This window comes from Opisthocomus hoazin, chromosome 14 (genome assembly GCF_030867145.1).
Source record: "Opisthocomus hoazin isolate bOpiHoa1 chromosome 14, bOpiHoa1.hap1, whole genome shotgun sequence".
NCBI classification, from domain to species: domain Eukaryota; kingdom Metazoa; phylum Chordata; class Aves; order Opisthocomiformes; family Opisthocomidae; genus Opisthocomus; species Opisthocomus hoazin.
This window is the reverse complement of record NC_134427.1, coordinates 15,043,743-15,065,496: the sequence shown is the minus strand read 5'-3', so window position 1 is coordinate 15,065,496 and position 21,754 is coordinate 15,043,743. Positions and strand designations below refer to the sequence as shown.

The following is a 21,754-nucleotide window of genomic DNA, read 5'->3' as shown; positions in this document are numbered from 1 at the left end:
TCTACTCACGGGGAGTGTGTGGGTGTGTGTAAAAAAGAAGAGGGAACCACAGATTCACATTTTCAGAGAATTGTTCAGAAAATACAGTGTTGCAACAAATTTGGAAATCAGAGATTCATCTAAAGAAACTGAAGATATGTTTACTAAAACACTTAAGACGGTCATAATTTCTCACAATATGTACAAAGAAACATAGAACAGCATGGTCAAATGTAAGTATTTTAGTTCATCCAAAAATTCGAAGTTCCTTATTTGGGTATAAGAATAACATGAAGCTGGTTTTCCAGCATGTACTTAGGCTTTGTAACCTACAATATTAGAATGAGAGACACAGTAAAATTAAGGGAAAGCAGGCAAAATGAGAAGATTAGTATAAGTCCTTATGGACTTGCTGCCAAAAGAATAGAGAGTCACAACATCACACTTCACGCTGCTCGATGTTCTAAAAGCCAGGAAAATGCACTGGATGTTTATATGGCAACACATCCCAGCTTCTCGTGAATGTCGATTGTCAATGACTACTCAACATAAATAATTGTATTGCATTGTATTTCACAGATTTTTAACAGCTGACATTTCAGCTTTGACCTCCTATATCCTGGAACATACTGCACTGTATCTTCACTCACCTCAGAAATGAACTGTATCTGATCAAGTACCTTGACCTGATTTTGACCCAAGATATTCCAGCACATATTGCTGTGTACTGAATCATGTAAAATCAGCTGCTAAGCGAATTTGACAAGAGACACAGCAATGCTTGCCTATCTAGATGAGATCAGACCCGAGTCCTTATAAATGATGTACTAACATTGTTTTAGCTCCACAGAAAGCAGTAACACTGTAATTGGAATTAGGCAGTCTTTATTCTATCAAAATTAAAATTAGGGACACCCGAAGGAATGCTAATTTAGAGACACTGAAATGAAATGTACCTTAGAAAAGTATAGACCAAACTCATAGAATTTCCTGTTGTTGAGATTATCATCATGTGAGGTACTGTGCCAAGATTAGATAATTTGGGATTGGTGTTAGCATGTGAAAGCCAGTCACCAAAAAACAATTACATGCATCTAAGATGTCAAGCATAAGCTGATCATCTGCTAAAATCAGAATGAATTTTGTTTTTCATAGTGACTGCTGTACACTTCAATCTTATATCCTGAGGAAACCTATTGAAGTCAGTTTACCACTCACCACACAGAAAGCTGAACACATAAACAAAATTTGAAAATTTCAGGGCCTTTTTTAGGTGGTGCTACAAATTGTTTTGAAGTCTTCCACTGAATGTCACAGTGTATCGGACAAGGTTTCCACAAACCAAGTAAGCTAGTTTTCTGACAGAAGAAGTTTCATCACATTATTTATTCACCTTTGATAGCAGCACACAAGTCTTGTGCTATTCACGTTTTATTTAGAACTGTTAGACTTGAGATTTTAAGTACCTTGGAGACTTTTGCTTAAATCAGTAAAAATGTATTTTATTTATGTGATGAAATACATGATATAAATTCTGCTGTAAATTGTATGAGCAGTAAGTTATATAAGCATGAAACAAAGCTAACACTTAGGTCCAAAGCACAAAAAAAATCTTGGACTATATTTTCCCCAAACAAGGTAATGGTCACAGAAACTGTAATTATGCAGTGGAAAAAAACTATCAACAAACACCAAAAAAAGCATGAACGTTCATTACATATTTACAACTCTAAACGGATTCAACAGGTTCTTCAACAAACCACTCACATCTACTAAGATGGAAATAGCTTAAGGCCAAAGAACATTCAAAATAATAACCCTGTAAACACTACAATGACCTTAAATTCACATCATCTATTAATTTCTCTTGTTTTTATGGCATTGTATAAAGGACTGGAATGACTCCATTTGGAACATTTTGAACATGATATTGGAAACATCCAGGGGAGAAAAGGATAATGAGAACAGGAGGAATTTTAAAGAATGGTAATAAGAAAAAAATAGGTTTCAACAGTTAATGTCTATCAGCCATAAAATACTTCAGAATACACAACATTCACTGAAGGTATATTTGAAGTGTACACCAAAAATGACTATCAAAAAAGCTATCTGAATTGCTTATCATCAGAAAGGAATCCTCTAGCTGTGGTGTCCAATGTAGTTACAGAATACCAAGGTTACAGGCAAAGCTTTACCAATAAATATCCATTATTCACAATGTCATAGACCTGAACAACAACAACAACAATCTCTTTAATTTTACCTTTTCCTGTATGAAGTTCCTCTGCCTTTCTTCAGGAAAGCAACAGCCCATCTCTCAGTGGAATTTTGGCAGATCACTTTTCTCTTTCCACCTCTGGGTTCCTGCAATTGTTAAAATAACGTTGAGATTTCTTACAGTTTAAAAATAATGTGGTTCAATAGAACACAGGAGAAATTTTAAGTCTCCGAAAACAGTATGCAGAATCAGGATTTGATGTTGGTGATGGCTCTCTTTCCCCTGTGTAAGTATTCCTAACTCTTCTTTTCCATCTCTCCCAGGTTTCCTCCTTTGTTGTCTTGCCTGTTTCCCCTTACTTCTACCGCAAACTCACTCCTTTCTGTGAATGGTCTCTCCTCCTTTCTCTCCTCCCTGCTCTCTTTCTCTAAGAAGCTCTATGCATGGAAAAACTCCCCAAATACTTCTCATATTTATAACCCTCAACTTAGAGAGGTGGCTCTACAGGAAAGATGACTCTCCTGTGACTTCTGTTTACATACAGACGCATGTGCACTTTTTATCTCCTAGACCTGCAGAAACTGAGGCAGGATCTCAACAGTTCAACGTGCTGCATCAGTCGCCGTTTTCACAGCTGCTTGGTATTCGGCATCAGGGTCTGCATTAATAACGTCACTTTGTCTATGTTGGAAATTAACTCTGTTAAAACATGTGTGCGCTGACATAAAATATATATTGGTTACCCCATTAAAACTGAACCAGCGTGGTGGGATCATACATCTAGTTTAACCCCCCTCTGTTTCACATTACCCTTTTCTGCCAGGCCCGCGATTCTTGTTTTGTTCGCTAGGCCTTCACGCACTGCTCCCCATCGCCAGGGTCAGCTTCCCAGGGGGCATACGGAGACCAGCACAGAGAAAAGCTCTGTTGTCAAACAGTAACTGCGTTGCTCAAAATATTTGTATTAGAAAGGCAAGGCACTGACGCAAAACATACATTTCAAATGGAAACGGTGTACAAATGAGATTCTTCTCACGGAGCAGAGCTGAGTGAAAACGCTTTGGCCGGAGCAAGCAGGGCAGCAGGAGACCACCCCGTTCTCCTCTGCAGATGGCTCTCAGTCACCCCCGGAGGCGCGAGGCCCCCGAACGCCCCTCCAGCTGCGGACACGGGTGCGGGGAATGACGCCCTCGCAGCTTCTGCCGCCATTCTGCTCCCGAGGGGCTCTGCCGGCGAGCACCGGCACCCAGCTCCTCACCAGAGCCACGGCCCCAGGCAGCGCCGGCGGCTGGCACCCCGGCGCCTCCTCCCCTCCGCAGCCGCCGCAGCATCCCCGGGCTCCTCCGGGAAGCCGCCGCCGCCGCTGCCGCTGCCGCTGCCCAGCGGGAAGCCGGCTGCGAGACAGCCGCCCTTCCCCGGGACAACCAGCAGGCAACGAGGAGAGAACACGCGCGGCCCGGGCGCGGCCCCGCTCTCTCGGCAGCGCAGCGGGGCCACTGCCGCCCGCCCACTCCCCTCACACCCCGTGGGCGGCCCCGGCAGCGCGGGAACCGGGAGCCCGCCCTCGCCGGGCAGGCGGCCCCGCCCACAGGCAGCAGCGGCGGCAGCAGAGCCGCCCGCCGCCGCCCTCCGTGCCCCCGTCGCACCGAGCGCGGCGGCAGCGCGGCCCGCCGGCCCCGCGCCCGCGGAGGGGAGGGAAGGGGAGGGTGCGCAGCTGGCGGCGCCAGGTAGGAGGTGGCTGCGGGGCCTCCGTACCCGTGAGGCGGCCGAGCGCTCGCCGCGGCGGATCGCGTCCCTGCGGGCCCGGCCCCGGGGGCAGCCGGCTCCCGAGCGCGGCCTGCGGGGCCGGGCCGGGCAGTGCCGTGGTGCCCCGTTAGCTGCCGCCCGCCCCAGGCGGTGCCTCCGGTCGCGGGGTGCCGGCCCGCCGGCGCAGCGGCCCCGCCGAGGCCGGGGTGTTTCTGGCGGCGGTGAGGCGGCCGGCCGGGCCGGGCCCCGCGGGGTGGGAGTGCCGCCGGGCCGGGCCGCGGGCAGCGCGGCGGAGGGGGCCGGTCTCTGATCGCGGGGTGTCTGTCCGTGCCTAGCACGGGAACGGGCCCCGATGCCAGGAAGGCGATGAGGTTTGGCTGCCTCTCCTTCCGACAGCCTTACGCAGGGTTCGTTTTAAACAAAGTCAAAACAGTGGAGACTCGCTGGCGGCCTTTGCTAGCAGACTACAGGAACTGCACCGTTGCTGTTCACATAGCTGTGAAGGACTGGGAAGATGAAACATGGAGAGAAATCCTTCTGACTCGGTTTGGTATGACACCAAAACAAGTGCAAGATTTGGTGGATAAAGGGGAAAAATTTGGCAGAGGAGTTATTGCAGGTAAGCAACCGCAGATTATATTTTGCAAGCGAGCTTTCAGTCCGTTCACTTGCTTCAGCCCAATACGCGTCTGCTTTACACAGTTTTATGCTCCTTATAACATTGCTTGAACACTCACGTGGAAGGAGCGGTGCCTGAGCTCTGGCTGGGGGCTACGTTGATTCCTTAGCACTGTCAGCTGTGGTCCGTGAGAGAAGTTGTAATTTACTCTTTTTTGTTACAGTGGCAAAGTGAAGTATCTTTGACCTGTAGGATAAAGAATTGTAGTCAGGCCTCAGTTTTTAAAATACACTCACTCTGCTAAAAACTTTAGGCCACAACCTGAAAGTCTGTACAAGAAATAGAACTGATTTGTGCTTACTCGTCATGCAGTAAAATAGGATCACGTGGCCTGTGTTACATGATAATAAATGTCAGTTCCACACGTTTTGTGTTTTGAGCTTAGGAAGTCTTGCTGAAACCATTTTACAGTAGTTGTAGTCAAATGAAGTCATGACATTGCAGTGCTTTGCATGTCATGTTAGAGTATCGCGTAAATAAATCTTATTTCAGTTCTACAAATGCTCCATTGCTCTAGTTATTTGGGCAGTGAAGAAGCTGGTTTCTGTACCACAAAGTTAGGACGGAGTGGTGTTTCTTTGCTTGTATTGTGCTGAAAGACAAAAGATGTTGCTGCACTATGTACTTACAAAGTTTTCATCCAGCACTCATTTTGCACTCTTTTCTTGTAGGCATCTTTTGTTACAACATCCATCTCGCATTCTCCTTTGAATATTTTTAGCTGTTCCTGCATGACAAATGACTTCTATCGCACACACTGAAAAATTATTCCACTTCTAGAGTGCTGAAAATTGTTAGGTACTACGTAATCTGCAGATTTGTACTCTTGACATAAATTGCACACTAAATTGTGGAGTAGATCTAAAAGCTTCTTTGATCTTTATTTTACTGTTTTTAATCATTAAGCGATACAGAAATTCCCTTCCGTGACATTAAAAGGGTTCCAGAGAGCAGGAGTTTCCATATAGTTTAATGATTTTAAAATGGTAATAGAATAGTGTCCTGATAGGAGCAGAGTTTTATTTTTAATGAAGCTGTTTCAAGGCCAAATGTAGCTCAGGAGTTATGGTGGCAGCTGTCTCCTTACATGCAGGCTTCTTTTAACAGAATTCTGTATCGCTAACTTGTGAATATTATAACTGCATGCTTCACCTGTTCTTCACTGACCTAAGTTCAGTCACACAGGCCATCTTCTGCAATGAATGACTCTGGTTTGAGGTGTGCGTGCTTCATCCTGTGTTCTTCGGGTAACAAATCAGCTGTTTTGTGTGTCCTCTGGGAGGTTTACTTTTGGAAAACTTTCCTCTAGGAGATCCAACAGCCAACTGGTTTTCTATTTTATTTTATAATACAGGATTAGTTGACATTGGAGAGACATCACTGTACCCAGAAAATCTGCCTCCTGAAAAGATTCTGGAGCTGGAAAACAAAGCTGTCCTCAGTAATCTTGAACAGAAATACTTGACTGTTGTTTCAAATCCAAGATGGCTCCTGGAACCGATTCCTGCCAGAGGGGGAAGAGGTGTGTGGCAGGTAGACATCCCCGAAGAACTGATCCCTGCAGAAGCGTAGGTGTTGCCCCTCACTATTCTTTTTCCTGCCTAAATGCAAGCTTGTAATTCATAAGTCAGCATCTTAAATACCAGGGAGTTGTTCAGGATTCCCTTCCAAATCTAATTGTTTGAAATAGCAAATACATTGGAAGAACTGCTCTTTGGAGGCAAAAGAAACAAGGTGTAATTTTGATGGTCATTGCTGGAAATTGTTAATGGTTTACTCTATTTGTCCTAGATAAATAACTCTAAGTAAATGCGATTGTTTTAAAGATATGGTTGATGTATTGTGTGCCAATTTAAAATGTGAGTAAATACCACCTTATTACATGATGCAGGCATCTCTGATTATATGAGGAAGACAGAGTTTGTAGGACTCTTCAGAAAAATGGTGCTTGAAAGCAGGCTGCCGTGAGCTGGTGCGAAGCTGGTGAAGGGGGCTTGAAAGTAAAGTTGCCAGGGGAGGGGCAGCTCAGTCCATCCCACTGCTACCAGTTTGATGTCAGTCCCAGCAATAGACGCCCAGAGAAGGATCACAGGTCAGCAGGAGAGCACCTGAAAAGCAGCACAAAGGAACTCCAGCCAGTAAGTCAGCTTCATCAGGTGCCCAACTTAAGTGTCTCGACGCAAACGCATGCAGCTTGGGGAGTAAGCAAGAGGGGGCCTACAAGCAGGCTAGAGAGGGACTTTTTACAAGGGCCTGTAGTGATAGGACAAGGGATAATGGCTTTAAACTGAAAGAGGGTAGATTTAGGTTACATATAAGGAAGAAATTCTCCACCATGAAGGTGGTGAGGCACTGGCAGAGGTTGCCCAGAGAAGCTGTGGCTGCCCCCTCCCTGGCAGTGTTCAAGGCCAGGTTGGATGGGACTTTGAGCAACCTGGTCTGGTGGAAGGTGTCCCTGCCTCTGGCAGGGGGGTTGGAACTAGCTGGTCTGTGAGGTCCCTTCCAACCCAAACCAGCCTAAGGTTCTATGATCAGTAATATGACATCTGCCTCCCAGCCCAGTCCTAACCTTACATTTGTGGACTCATTGAGAAAGAAATCCTGAGAGAAAGCCAGTCCTAGGGTAGAGATTTGCTGGACGAGGTTTCTGTGCATGATGTTGTATTATGGGCTGTAAATGTAAAACTTCCAGTAAGGACCAGATTTTCCTCATTCACAGGTTAGGTACATTAGAGATGCATATGATGGGGGATGGCAGTCCACAGCATGTGGCTCTGTGACCTGACAGCCTTTCTAGAAAGGCTTTTATTGGAAAGAAGCTGTGCTTGTACAAGAGTAAATGAAGAGAGTATTATAATAGTTCTTTCTCTCATTCAAGATGAAAACTACTAGTAAGCTTTGGAAAAATCTAATATTGAATTAAAGACAATGTGAAAAGTTACAAATACAAGTCACTACATTTGGCCCTTCTAGAGTTTTTCAACATTCACATCCTGCATTACAGTGAAAATCCTTCTGACCTGGAGCAAGGCCTAAGGCCAGGCACGGCTATAAAAACAGGACAACAGGCAGAGGCTTTGCATTCAGAGTTTATTGGAACACTTTGGAGACTCTATTCCTTTGGCCTATGCAACTTCTAGAAGAGCTGTGGAAGGTACCTAGTGTGCCCCAGGCTGCGGTCCAAGGCCACAGCCTGCAGGGCCGCTGTTTGGGCCTCAAGTGCCAGTCAGGGGGTGGCAGCAGGGTGGCCTTAGGCCCCAAGGTGGCCGTGGCATAGAGAGAGCAGCAGCTGCCACCGGTGGAGCTGGAGAGGTGGGGGGTGCCAGCCCTGGTGGAAAGGGGCTGTTGGACAGGGCTGATATGGAGGCTCCTCTGCCCCGGCCCGGCACTTCGCAGCTGGGGTCTTCCTGGGCGCAGAGCTGTGCATGTTTTCCCTCGGGCCGGCTGCAAAGGGGCCACTCTCCTCCTCAGAACTGGCTTTCTAACCAAGCTCAACATTTGGTTTTCTTTTCCAGCGGCGTGCATGCAAATCTACGTCTGGTGAAAATCCTGCTGGTGGTTGATTTTTCAGACCAAAGCTTTGCATATACTTCATCAGTGTATACGAAAAATGTCTTCTAAAATTCGGGTTGTAGTAGAAGTGAACCTAAAAAATGCAAAGGCGAAGAGTTAGTTGCCACCATGTGAGACTGGAAACCACAAAGATACAAGAACTAAGAATTTTAATTGCAAAAGAGAAATGTGGATATTAAAAAGGACTCTCAGGGGTGTTCTAAACCTGAAGTTTAAGCTGAATAAAGTTATGCAATAGACTACTGTTAAGTAGTTGTGCTTTTGCCACTTGGTAGCAGAGAAGCATAGGATTTTCAAAAGCATACAAACTGACTTAGAAACCTAAATACCATTACTTTTCAGCAACTTTAGCGTGGAATGAACATGGAGGTAACTATATGATGCTGACACACACCTTCTCAGCCCTTGGTAAACGCCACAAGAAGACTTCACATCTGGTACAGCAAGACGCATAGAAAAGACCCCTCCTCCCAAAAAATGGCGATACAAGGAGAATCTCTTTTCATTTTAAATGTTCACAGTAATTGGAAATAACCAACGTATATTTTATCAGCATTTTTATTCCTCAGAAGTGCTACCTCAAAAACTCCTGAACACGAGCCGAGGAACAAGTGACAATCAGAACATTTACTACCATCCTTATCTCCTATGTAGTAAAGGCTTATTTCATTGGAACAGAAATCTGTCCCACTAGAATATTCTGGGCATTAGTTTTCACGTAGAGGATCCAACATACCTCCATAGCGGTTTCTCCCGCTAGCAAGTCATTGTGTGAGCCCGATTTTGGAAAATGCCCCAGCTTTATGGTGAATCCGCACAGATGGAGTTGACAGGTGAAGCTTTTCATGCTCTCATTTTCAATAATTCTCAGATGTCCTCTCCTTGCTAGTACCTCCTCTTCGAACAATTCTTCGTGAATCAGAACACACTTTCTGTTGTCCCCCCACCAAATGGACTCAAACCGATCGCTTTCAACAATGTCCCAGAGCTTCTTCAGAAAGCTGAGGCACGTAGAGACACTGCCTTTGCTCGAGCTCTCCTCAGATGAATTCCGATGCTCTCTTTTTGACCAGGGTTGCTGAGTTGAAGGTCGTAAAGACCTTTCTTGTTTTGGAGGTCCAAAGGCAGCATCCCTAGCTGCTCTTTTGCCACATGCTGGACAGAGAGAAGTCGAGCCTGACAAATCATGTCCCTTGTCCAGAATAGAATCACGTGGAGTTTCCAATGAGGAAAGCTCCACTTTAAGTTCTTTTTCCTCAGTTTGAGTAAATTTGTCAGCGGCAGCCATTTACCTTAGCAGCTAGGCTCCCCCGCCAGAGAGCCAGCTCTAAGGAAGTGACCAACTGACTGAGAATCCCAATGGAAGATTCTCAAACACTGCCATGACACCCATGTTGCACTGCTGTGACATCACGGCACTGCGTCCGTTTCCTAGCAACATGAAGCAGCAGCAGCAAGTGCTAAATAGCACTTTTTGCTTTTCGTTTACAGATTCCACACACCCCCCTCAACTTGAGAGCCAAAAAGCAAATAAAACTGCAATGAAATTTCAAGTGGTGATAGGACAGTGCTGTGTTGGGTTTCAGCTAGCAGCTGGTCCACAGGGAGGAAGTGGCAAGTCTGCACTGTTAGGAATGAAAGCACCACATTTCTGAAGTTTTTCAGGTGCACACCTTTCACACATGCCAAAATGTCCTCACACTCATTGCTCTTACCTCATCTAACACTAAGGAAACATGATCTGTAGCATTTAAGCTACCTAAACTGTGGGTTCACCTAAACACAAGAAGCAGCTGCAAGGACGTGGGAGTATCTGACATGGTGCAACATGAAAAGAAAATGCTATTCCAACACCAATGAGTTCCTATCTTGACAAGTTTAATCATTTACACCAACACAAAGTTGGTAATGAAGAACCAAACTACGGTATTTATACCAGCTCACTGACAGCTGTAAAACCTACAACTAATGTTTCTGGCAGAAACTGCACAGACAAGAGGGAACAGCCAGTCTCATGGGAGAGTGGTGTACACACTGCTCAGGAAGAACTGAAATGGGAAAAGCAGCAGAAGCAATATTTAACTCCCAAGCCAGTGCAAAAGTTGAAATACTGACATGAAAATTTACATAGCTAACTCAAAAACATCATGTAAGTTGCTATACATTCTATTGCCCCCTCCCAAAAGCCTTCCACTGTTGCCCGAGAAGTGCAACACTCCTGTGCCTCTGTGGTTAAGACAATGATTGTGGCTGCACAGAAAAAGAAGGAAGAGGTGCTATACTAAGGCATCCCCCAAAAAAGTATTTAAATCAGACATGGAAATCAGGTGTATATTTAGGACCTACAAGACACCTGGAATAGCATAGGCATTTCATACAGGGTTTTTAAAAAAATACTTTTAGATAATACTTACACTGTACACAACAAGACTTTTAGACAATATATTACACTGCTAAAATGTTCATATAAATACTATACAGGCAAGCGTGCAACCAACCCATTAGGAAGGTTCACAAATTAGACCACCACATATCTCTGGAAAAGCTCTCAGATTATCTTCAAGAACTCTGATTTGTGTAATCCAAGCCACTGATTCAGCAATACCTATTATAAAGTAAATGGGAGAAGGCATGAGATGAAATACATTTGTCTGCTGATTCCCAGTTCAAGTTTAACATGCTACTGTCATCTTAATCTGGCATATCGATGTTTAACTTAGGAGGTGGAATCACGTATTTTCCAGGACTCTGTGTAATGACCACTCCAGTCTTTTTTCGAAACATTGGTGCAATTTTTGGTGGTTCAGGCAGTGGCGTTTCTTCCGTTTCCTCATTATCTTCATGATGAAGATCATAAGAAATATTTCCATATTCTCGTAAGAATGGGAAAATTTCAAGCAGGAACTGGCAAAAGTCTTTGCGAATTCCAAACCACCCTAAAAAAAAAAAATCATTTCACATTATTGTAGAACAGAATGAAAATTTAATGAAGTCAGCAGACGACGCAATCTTGTTTAAGTTCTCTTGATTGTTTGCATATGAACAACGTAAAAATTGTTAGTGCTGCTTCCGAGCATGTTACTTACACATATCATCATAGGAACATTACAGTTCAGATTATATGCACACAGCTACACATCCAGAATATAGACATGCATTGGCATGCCTCTGCATGTCTGCACATGTATGTCTGTGTATGTATATCCATACATAGAAATTACAGCTATACAGCAAGATTCCATTTCATTTCTTATACAGTGTCAGGTCACATCAGCACACAGAGAAACAACACAAAAGACTCTGCATCTCCATCAAAGCAATAAGTGCCACAGGGGAAGACATTCATGCCAACTTCTGTTAGACACATATAGGTTACAATACCAGAGGGAATGTGATGGCATAGGCAGACACAGATTAGTAAATGTATGTATTCAGTATTCCCCAAACACTTTTGTTGTTAGCCGAATATGATGTGATAACTGGAGTATCTCATCCTTGGTATTACCTGTGCTAGATTAGAAAAACCATCCATATTCTGTGTTTGTCATGTATTTTGCTATATGCACAGACTTGGAAAGAGAGCATTTAAGTGGCACTTGTACTTCAGCAGATTGCACTCCTCTGTTAACCAATACCAAGGGGCAGTGTTAAAAGGAACAGCCTGCCCAAGTCAAATCTCTCGCACTGAACGAAAGCAAGGTGTCCAGCATCTGCCAGGGAAGATCCCGTACAACCCATCCTTTTGCAGAGATTGTACGTCATGGCCAACTGGGGTATTTCCCTTTAGCACTTTGAAGGCAGATTTTCATACAAGTCTTCCGAGGCTCACTTCAGGTGAATAGTCTTTTTAAAAAAATTTACATAAATATTTATTAACCCTATGAAGACATGTGGCTTTCCAAAAGACTAATTTGGCCATAAATTATTGAGAGCATGCATTTAAAATAAAATCACCAGTAACAATTTTCCACAGAATATAAAAGTAAACTAAATGTATGGAGATAAGCTTAGTCATGACTAAAGAAAGACATTCTCAATATACTTCACAATCAGACCAAAAGTGAGGTGAGTTTATATAACAAACATCAGAGCTGGTTCCTTTCAACTCTGAAAAAGCCTACTAAATTTTATTGCCTTTTTAACAAGCAACATGAACTGCAACGTGGATGGAAAGAGCTACTCATCTGCACTGGTTCAGTATTAGATGGCTGAAAGTACAAATGCTTCTTTTGGCCGTGTGAGTTGTTGTGGCAATAAAAGCCTAGTAAACCTATACTGGCCCCTCAAGCAACTGGAGTTACAGCTAAGCACCACAGAGTGCTGTTTGGCCAAGAGGAAAGAGAATACTAGTTCAGGCTACCAGGACGAATGCTCATTAAAAATGGGAGGTGCCACGCTATTTTCAGAACCCAGAGTAAAAAGATCCAGTCGCATCCCGTGAGAATGAAACCCATGGAAATAAGGAAGGATAAAAGGCTAAGTCGCAATTAAAGTCCCATTGAGATTTCAAGCTGAGTCCAAGCCGAAGTTAGCCTCTTACAGGAATACAAAAAAAGCACAAGCGAGACTATAAACAGTGAAAACTTACTATAAGCACCTGGAAACAATAGTAACTGACACATCTGAATTCTTTCATGAGAGAATATACACAAAAAAGCCCTTTTTGAAAACCCAAGTCTTAATGAAATACATTTAAGCCTGGAGTTCCAAGCTGTTTCCATGATTTTTTTAAATACTTACAGTGATTCCCTCCTTTTTGTCCAAATGTTGTTGCCATTAAAGTTATCAGTGAAAGCCAGAGAGGAACAAATATGGGTATAAAAGAAAAAGAATTATGCCCATCCAGTCTGTGTACTAGTAAGATCTAAAAGGCAAAAAAATTAGTGTCAGTTTAATTGCAATACCCAATTTCAAGCTTCTTAAAACATATGCTCATCTCAGATCCTTCACACAACTGTGAAGAAAAACGTCCTCCACAGAAACATGTAGTTACACTTCCAATATAATGCATATTTTATTCAAAAAAATCTAAAGAAACAGAGAATTCTTAGTTTTCTTTCATATTTACTGTTAATATTTTATTCCAAAACAAAAAGCAGTATTCTCATTTTAGCAAGTTCAAAAAGAGACACTGCAACACTCATCACTCACTGAAAAAAGATAGGGAAAAGCGTAACAAGTTTTATCTACCTCAAATGTGAGCAGTGGAACTACAATTGTCATCCAGCTGACAGCCATTGTTATGTGCGTCCTCCTCTGCTCAGCAATCACATCCATAGAGCGCAAGAATAGAACAGACCACACAATGTAATAGAGCACTACTAGACACAGAAAGGACATCAAGATCCACAGTGGAACACAAACAACCTGAAAGAGAAAGAAATTAACTGCTTTTCCACCCCCCCAACAGTGATACATTTTTATCAGTTTGATTTGTTTCAGGTGAGGGATTAAAAAAAAGCAAGTCTACATATTAAGTCTAACATTTCTTTTTCTTGGTAGTCTAATGCTCTTTAATATATATTAATCTCTAACAGAAAGGCATCACAGATTGCGGGCCCTATTATAAGCCGTATCAGCTCTTGGTGTTCCTCAGTCAGCTTTGTAAACTCCATCCAGCTGCAACAATTTAAAATTAAGTCAATGTAGTTCAATTTTAATAAGACTTCTGTGATTTTATGTGGGCTCAAACAGTACTTGAAACTGATTTTAGCAAGTATTTTCTAAACTGGATACCTTACTTGAAACACTTTCTAAATTAGATCCTTTTCCTGATTTTTTTGAAAATAGAAAGGATGGTCATAATCATGCCAGATTATCAGTTCTATGGTAGTTTACAAAAACACACACAGAAACAGCACTTCTGTATTCTAAAGGCACTTGGGACAGGAGACCTCAGCAGTTTTGACAGTGTCCACTTGCACAATAAGTGGATTCACATGCATGGTAATACAACAAATAGAACAAGTTATTCACCACACTGTTTACCAACACATTCCCTAACTCACCAATCATTTTCATGGCTAGTTTAGTGTTCCCACTGGCAACTTTTGGTTACGATTTCTCTTTCAACAACTGATCAGAGATTAACAGCAGTTGATGGCAACGTCCCTCTCCCCCACAGGATGAAATGCCCACAGAACAGCCTCTGTTTCCCATGACCACTGAACGAAATGCCAGACCTTCAGCGAAGGATTGTTAACCGAGCAAAAATGTGATCGTGGACTCTGATCACACATTAACTGTTCCCCATAGTAAATTATCTGTATGAAATTCAGCATTTAAACAAGGGTAAGAAGAAAACACTTGTTACATACAAGCCACGGCCATCTGATGATCTCGTCTAGTCTGAGTGCAATAAATATGAACTGTAGAATATTGACTGAACACAAGATTTCCAGCTAGAAAAAGAAAATATGTTAGTTAACTCTTAGCACGAGAAAGCTATTTCCAAGATAACCAAAGAATCTGTCAAAGGACTTTTCTGACTCCATGCTTATCACTGCAATATGGAACATCCTTTGCATTTACAGCAGATATTACTAAGCATCCCTAAATTTGGGAGGCTGTGATCACAACAGTGTAACTGTAGAAGCAGCTGTCTCCTGAGGAAAGCCGTTCCTGGTACTTAAAAAAAATAAAAGCGCTACCTCCAACATTTATTCCAGTGATCAGAGAAATAAGAAAAGCCAAACTAATCAGACTGAAAAAAAAGGAAAGCATTGGAAGAAATACTGCTAGAATTAATAAGTAGTAAAAAGTCCTTCAATTTTAAATTAGCAACATTTATCTTTAAAAATATTGCTTAGTGGTTACAGTAATGTAAAGATTATAGTTACATGGGTTTCACTACTAACAGTCCAGTTCAGAAGTTCCAGCTCTATCTGGGGAGGGAAAAGAAATACATAGAATAGTGGAAGATGACATCCAAATTCAGTCATTTACTGTATAATTGAATTTTTTTTTTAAATGACATTGAAGATACTTGGGATTCGAGGCAATACAGACAAGCAATTCTTCTCATTAAAAATGTTAATGAAAGCTTTTCATTTGTCCCACTTGTCACTATGAGAACTGACCCTAAATTACACTTTATTATTAAAAAAATCAAGTTTGTGTCTAGTTTGAACAAGATGAAACACCATCAGACTTGGCAAGATTCTGTTTCTAAAGTTTACGGGCAACCCTACATGGGTAGGAATTTCAAAGATCAAACAATTATCTGAAAAGTCTAACTAAAGCTCTTGAGTGCAAGTTAGAAACAGTTTCCATTTTAAAAAACAGGTAGGTATGTAAGGCATCTTTGAAACATACCATTTCTCAGAAGGCAAACACTGCATGCTACTTTTCACTAACATCTACGATTGTGTACTATGATCTCTTGGATAAACGCCTCAGAAATTCACAGTACAGGGAGTCAAAAATCCAACAGGCACTTGCCTACTTCAGAGGCCACACCGAAGTCTTCACTGTTGAAGTACAGGTTACTTTTAAGAAGACTGGAAAACTACAATTAAAATAGTTTTGTACTATTTCGTACTACACACTCAAGCATAAGACCAAGTAACCTGAAAACTGCAAGAGCAAATAGAGAGAAACATCAAAAAAAAAAATCAGAGGATCAATTGCTATAAATAATTTTTAGAATCAAGTTAACACTTGAGCTATATATGGCAAGTGCAGGTATATGTGAGGTGGCTAGGCTCACAATTTATGCCTTAAATAAGTGGTGCTTTATTGACTGTAAAAATAGTGTCACACACAAAAGGCTTTTTCTAATGATATATAGACAAAACCCCACTATGTACTTCCTGACCACCTAACCAGTTTCAGAATAGGAACAAGCAGACAATATATTTTCAGATTAAATAATTATGAAAATAATAATAGATTAACAACTACTTGGATCACTCATGCCAAAAATTATTATCCTGGATTAAAGAGGCCCCTCTTAATGTTTCTAGCAAATGAAAAGGAAATACTGATATCTTCCCAGAGGAAAAAGAAAAGAAAGTAGAACAGCACTAAGTGAAGATGACAAAATAGTAAAAAAATTAGTTGACAGTTCAACTGTGTAACTTATTTTCCTTAAGACAGGTGTTGCCTTTTAAGGGTGAGTGGATTCTATTTTTTTCTGCCAGTACATAGCACCTGTGCAGTCCTCTGTAAATCAATGGGTAATCAAGCATCACCCAGGAGACAGCAAGTACTTCTGCACAAATTTTACTTTTAGGAATGGTTAACTGTGCATAGAACTCAGTAAAATGAAATTCTATTTACACTATTTTTAAATCAACAATTTCAGGTACCAGTTTACCAGCCATCCCAACAATCACTTACCAAAAATGTTTCTCTGTAGAAACTCAGCTTATGCTAATGTCAGAGAAATATTCCCTTGAAATTAAAAAAACTGAAAAAGCTGAACCTCATCTAAAAATCATATTTTTAATAGTCATGGCGGAAGATTCTGAGATCCTTGCAAAGTTCTTCCAAAACCAGTATGAGCGAGTTAGAGAGGAAAGAAGATAGGCATAAAACAGTAGGGTGTTATTTTCTGCCTCTACCAGCTGCATTCCCAAACTGAAGATTAAGCACACAGATTGGGATAGTAAGAAGTTTTCAGCCCTGATTATCTAGGACTCTGAAGTTCAATTCTGCCTAAGGACAATGCTTACTATCATTGGAATTTTCTTCAGTAATTTCTGGTTTAGTGTCTAGGATTAGTCCATATTGCAGACTTTGCGGTGAGTTCTTCTAAGACATAAAAAATAAAAAGACACGTTTAAACATGCTGCAGTTTGGTAGTTGAAAAGAACTAGAAGACATTATAAAAAAAAGTATTACTCCCAATCCTGATTTTTCACTCTAGCAGGTTAGTGCAAACAATTCATTCAACTGATGCAGTCATCCATATCATGCTTTACTGAGAGATGAACTGTAACCGGATTGATGCAGAATCTTGCACTGCCACAAATTTTACACATAACCAGCGAAGCATTACCTCCAGAGACCTGTCGTGTCGGAATCCCCACACACAAGCTGCAACTGACACTGGAGATACAAAGAACAACGGCATGAAGACCAGAAGCCAGAAATGGGTTCCTCTTTCGATCCTGTCACACACCAGAACTTCAAACATCAGCAGCAGCAGGTGGATCCCTACCGCAATTAACATAGCTTTGAACTCCACACAGGTTTCTCCTTCTGCTCTAAAGAGAGGAAAAGGAAGCATTCAGTTCGCTTGTCAATGGGAAAGCACACTACCCTGCAAAGATTCCAAGACACTTTATTTACAATTGTTAGGTTTCAGATATTAACACCTGTTTTTAATAAATGTACACATTATGCCCAAATAGCCACTATTAAACTACACTGCTGATGACGTAACAGGGTTCCTTGCCCATAAAGCCGCACATTTAAAATACTCAAAGCGGGCAGTGAGATTTTTACAACTTGAAAATTTTCTAAGGATTCCATAGCTGTGCAGATAAACCAGGATTTCTTTATTACTCTGTAAACACTCGGATATCATGCACGCTGATAGTAAATAAGCTAAGTCTAAAATTACCTGTTTGGTTCCTGCACCAGCTTTCACTGAATCAGCATCTTTCCCCAGAATTTCTTTATTCACCAAAATCAGCGTATTGCAACAGAATATTATCTATTACTAAACAGTAAAATGCCTGTAAAATAATAGCACACAGAGAAACCACACTTTTTCCTACACAAGTAGAACCATTACTAGAAGGAGCAAACAAGACCTGAACCACACCATATAGTGTATTAGAGTAAGACCTGCGCACAAAATTTTTAGTTTAATATTCATAGATAGAAAAGAGGATTGAATTTATTACACTTAATTTAAGGTGGTTTTTCTTTTCCCCTAGCATGTTCAAATTTGCATCCCACTCGGATTACCAAAAAAGTAAACACTGATGTATTTAAAGGCCTGAAAGTTATTTTACCCTAGACTGACAATTAAAACACCGATGTTAAACAACTTTGACAAAAATGAAAAGGAATTTACAGAATTCGTTCCCGCAAGCATCTTAATTTGCAAATGTTACACATTTACCTATAGTAGTGTATTAAACTACTTTACTGTCTCTGATAATATTGCAACGAAAGTCTGAAAAAAAAAAACCCCTCTCTGTTCAAGAATTGCTGAATATTCATCCATATGTTCACTGAGGTCATACACACACCAAGGAGAGAAAAATCAGCCCTCTTCAAGCTAATCTGTACATTTCAGGAAACTGATTTAGAAAATAATCCAGTTAAATACAGTATATTCCTAGTGCGTATGAAGACATGTATTTCTATATGGCTTATACTGAAACAAAGAATTCCCAGCGTTCTAACAGAAACATGCAAGAAGTCACTCCATGAGAAGTTTTAGCTTCCCAAAGACAATATTAATGAAGCCTGTGAAAACTGTTGCAACTAGGATTAAGATATCCATAACGGCATTAAGCTGTTTGCATACACTACAGGTTATGATAATTAGTTTCAATATATTGAAAACAAACCTTCTGGATGCTATCTCTTATGTTGTTTAGAAAACTTATTTATGAATTGAATTCAGAAGAGAAAACACATCATGTTCCCTCTGTTTTGAAAGAGAAATATTCTCAACTTACCGATACTGTGGGTTTCGGGCCCATACTCCTGTTCCCACTGAGGCACCAACAATCACCATTAACTTCCACAGCCATATGGGAGCAAACACGGCCCAGTAACTCCATTGAATTTTGTCATCCAGACGTAAAGAGAGCAACACAGAAAAAAGCAGCAGGCAGGCATAAATAAGAAATTTGCTATTAGACAAACAAAAAAACACAGAGTCAGAAATTACGGCAGGCAACTTAACGTGAACTTTGTAGAGAACAAGAAAAACAGTCATAGCTGAAATTTATTCAGGATACTTCCTAGCAGAAAACATGTGTCAAACTTCTTGACAATCAAATCAATTCTGAAGAGTTAAATATTTCATCATCAATACAGGGTATGTCATCTCTTTCACTTACAAAACCATTGCTTCAAGGGAACACATAAAAAGCATTCTTGCATGACAAACTTAATGAATGGACACCTATAAATAGTTCCCGCCCACATGGATCCGTCAGGAGCTGTATTATCAGAGGCTCAGAAATAGACCAGTTGTACATGTTTTTTAGAAAATGTGTTCTTTCATACAAATCACATGAGATAGTTTGTGACATTCAAAATTAAGTTACATAATTTATGCAATTTTATCCACAGTGTTTTTAACTAAAGATTAAAAACTATTATATACTGTAATAAGGCAGACTCCAGAGATTATTTTAATTTTTTACAGTCAGCAATATTACAGAAAAAAAACCCCAACAGGTTAAACTTAACAAAGCTACAGATTATAGAGTGAAGTTTCTAACTGGAATGCTGAGAATGGTGCTTACAAGTTAAAAATAGTTCTGTTGATGTATTTTATAAACTAGTCAACCTAAGAATGAATAAATTTATCTGCAATGCTGGAGAGCAGTGGCACAGCAAACGCTTAAGCCACCAAAAATCAGATAAAATAATTACATTCTATATGAATTCCTCATACCACAGGAACGGAAAAGGTCATCCACCCATTCACAGTGAGATAACCAACTGCTTCATAAAACATGTAATTAGGCTTCAACACCATCTCAGTGAAGTAATCATATGTATTTTAAAATATGGATAACCTAAGGAACAGCGTAAATACTTGCTCCAGAGTAAAGCAGCAATAGTAAGGAACACTACCCTTACTCTACCAGCACAACTCAAACTATCCACTTTCACTCTCATCAAATAAAAAAACATCCATTAGATCAGCACTGCCTCATTTAGATACCGAGCTGCTTTGTCTCTATTCAGAACAGGGCTGCCCCTTAATAACAAAAAGCAGTTTTGTTGTGTCAGCATCTCCTCGCATGCTCGGTGTTAACTACCTCAGGATAGGATGATGTAAAACGTGCTCGGTGTAACTACCTCAGGACAGGACGATGTAAAACAACAGTCAGTCTCCACAGCAACAGAGATCCCCCAGCTTCCTAGGCTATCCATGCTTCTCCAACATCCAATATTTGTGTAATTTGTACTTTCCCTGGCTCCTCAATCAACACAGAAGTAAAACACCATGTTGTAAAATACCAGTGCTCCAGTACTCCAATACCAGTACCAGTGCTCCCCAAGCGCAAACACCACACACCAAAACGTTCAAGATCAACTTCTCTGCACAAGTTTGCTCATTCATCGTTTAGACAGCATCCAAATAAGCTGCAAGCATTGCTCAGCAGTGACACAACTTTATCAGCTTCTGGAACTTCTGTTCCTACTTTTCCATTACTTCCAGCCACACGTATTTAAATTATTTCAACCTCTCTGCAACAATGCATTTCCTGCAGCATTGGTTACCCTTCCGTTTGCCTGAAAAACCGACTGAACACAGCTGTCTGTAACGGCAATCGTGTAAGGCCTCTTTCACAAGCAAGATTCTTCCAGGACCCTCAGTATCTCACACCACCCAGTCCCAGTTACTTGCAGGCCTTTCTTCTGTGCTCTTACAGCACCTGCTAAGCAAAATCCGTGAAATTCACCTCACCCTCTCAGCTTCTTTGAAAGTTACAGGTACCTGCGCTTGCGTGGCAAGACAGCAGAAGCCCAAGTAGCAATGACTGCCATCGTGCTAACCGTGAGAGAGCCCAGAGCGAAGAACCACAGACTCATTAAGCTTGGAAAAGACCCCCGAGATCATCAAGCCCAGCCACCAACCACCGCCAGCAACCCGTCGCCTCCAGACCGGAGCTGTGAGGCGCGACGCCTTCCCGCCTCCAGCCTTCGCCGCACAGGCCGAGCGCGAGGCGGGTCCGGCTCCCAGCAGCGCGCCGCCCGCTCCCAGTCACCCCCATGAAAAAGGCGAGACCCGGGATGAGACTTGGAGCATTTCCAGGAGGCCACACAGGAACACGCGACGGGCTCCCCGGCCCCGTCGGGAAGGAACCCGGTCCGGAACGGCGCCTCCGAAACGGCCCCGCTGCCCCCCGCCCGCGGCTCAGCTCCGTTACCCGCTCCAGGAGCACGCAGCGACGCTGCCCCGCACCGCATCGCTGCCGAAGCCGGTCGCGGCCCCGGGCGACCCGCCGCGCCGAGCCCCCCCGCTCAGCCGGCTCTGCCACGGCCGGAGCGGGGCAGCGGGGCCGGGTCCGGCAGTGCTTCCCCCCGCGCCCCTTGCCCCGGCGGCAGCTCGGGCCTTGCCGCTTCCGGACGCGCCCCGCAACCGGCGCGGAGCCCCCGCCCCACAACAGCGCTACGGCGGGGCCGGGCCAGGTGCCGCTGCGCCGCCGAACGGGCCCCGGCGAGGCGGCGCGGGCCGAGGCCGCCCGTTAAGCGCGGCGCCACCCTCACCTGGGGTTGAAGTCCTGGAACAAGCCGCGCAGGTTCATCGCGGCTCGACCCTCCGCCCCCGCCGCACTCTACCAGGCACGCATGGCGCAGCCGCCGCCACCGGAACCCGGCCTTGCCTCGCCGCCGCTCCGCCCCCGCCGGAA

At 42.6% G+C, this 21,754-nt stretch overlaps 2 protein-coding genes across 6 annotated transcripts; one reads left to right on the top strand and one right to left on the bottom strand.

The window, feature by feature from the left end:
• The first annotated feature begins 4,174 nt into the window (after positions 1 to 4,174).
• LOC104329540 (protein EOLA1) lies at positions 4,175 to 9,707 on the top strand. 5 transcript variants are annotated; one of them, XR_012765492.1, is made up of 4 exons: positions 4,175 to 4,562; positions 5,977 to 6,144; positions 6,514 to 6,760; positions 8,138 to 8,218. XR_012765492.1 is itself a non-coding variant. In XM_075435364.1 (3 exons), exons 1-3 carry the CDS (start codon positions 4,310 to 4,312, stop codon positions 8,648 to 8,650), a joined length of 534 nt encoding a protein of 177 aa, XP_075291479.1. In that variant the 5' UTR covers positions 4,175 to 4,309; the 3' UTR covers positions 8,651 to 9,707. The 5 variants fall into 5 exon arrangements, 4 of the variants coding, with proteins under 4 accessions (XP_075291479.1, XP_075291481.1, XP_009932970.2 ...); XM_075435364.1 differs by lacking the exons at positions 6,514 to 6,760; positions 8,138 to 8,218 and adding an exon at positions 8,538 to 9,707; XM_075435366.1 differs by lacking the exons at positions 6,514 to 6,760; positions 8,138 to 8,218 and adding an exon at positions 8,538 to 9,707 and having other exon boundaries at positions 5,977 to 6,190.
• Positions 9,708 to 10,577: 870 nt separating this feature from the next.
• On the bottom strand, positions 10,578 to 21,754 carry TMEM185A (transmembrane protein 185A). Its single transcript, XM_075435363.1, has 7 exons — positions 21,612 to 21,754; positions 18,836 to 19,012; positions 17,197 to 17,404; positions 14,513 to 14,596; positions 13,386 to 13,562; positions 12,936 to 13,059; positions 10,578 to 11,131 (listed from the first exon to the last, which is right to left on the bottom strand). The coding sequence occupies exons 1-7, from the start codon at positions 21,647 to 21,649 to the stop codon at positions 10,887 to 10,889; spliced, it is 1,053 nt and encodes a 350-aa protein (XP_075291478.1). The 5' UTR covers positions 21,650 to 21,754; the 3' UTR covers positions 10,578 to 10,886.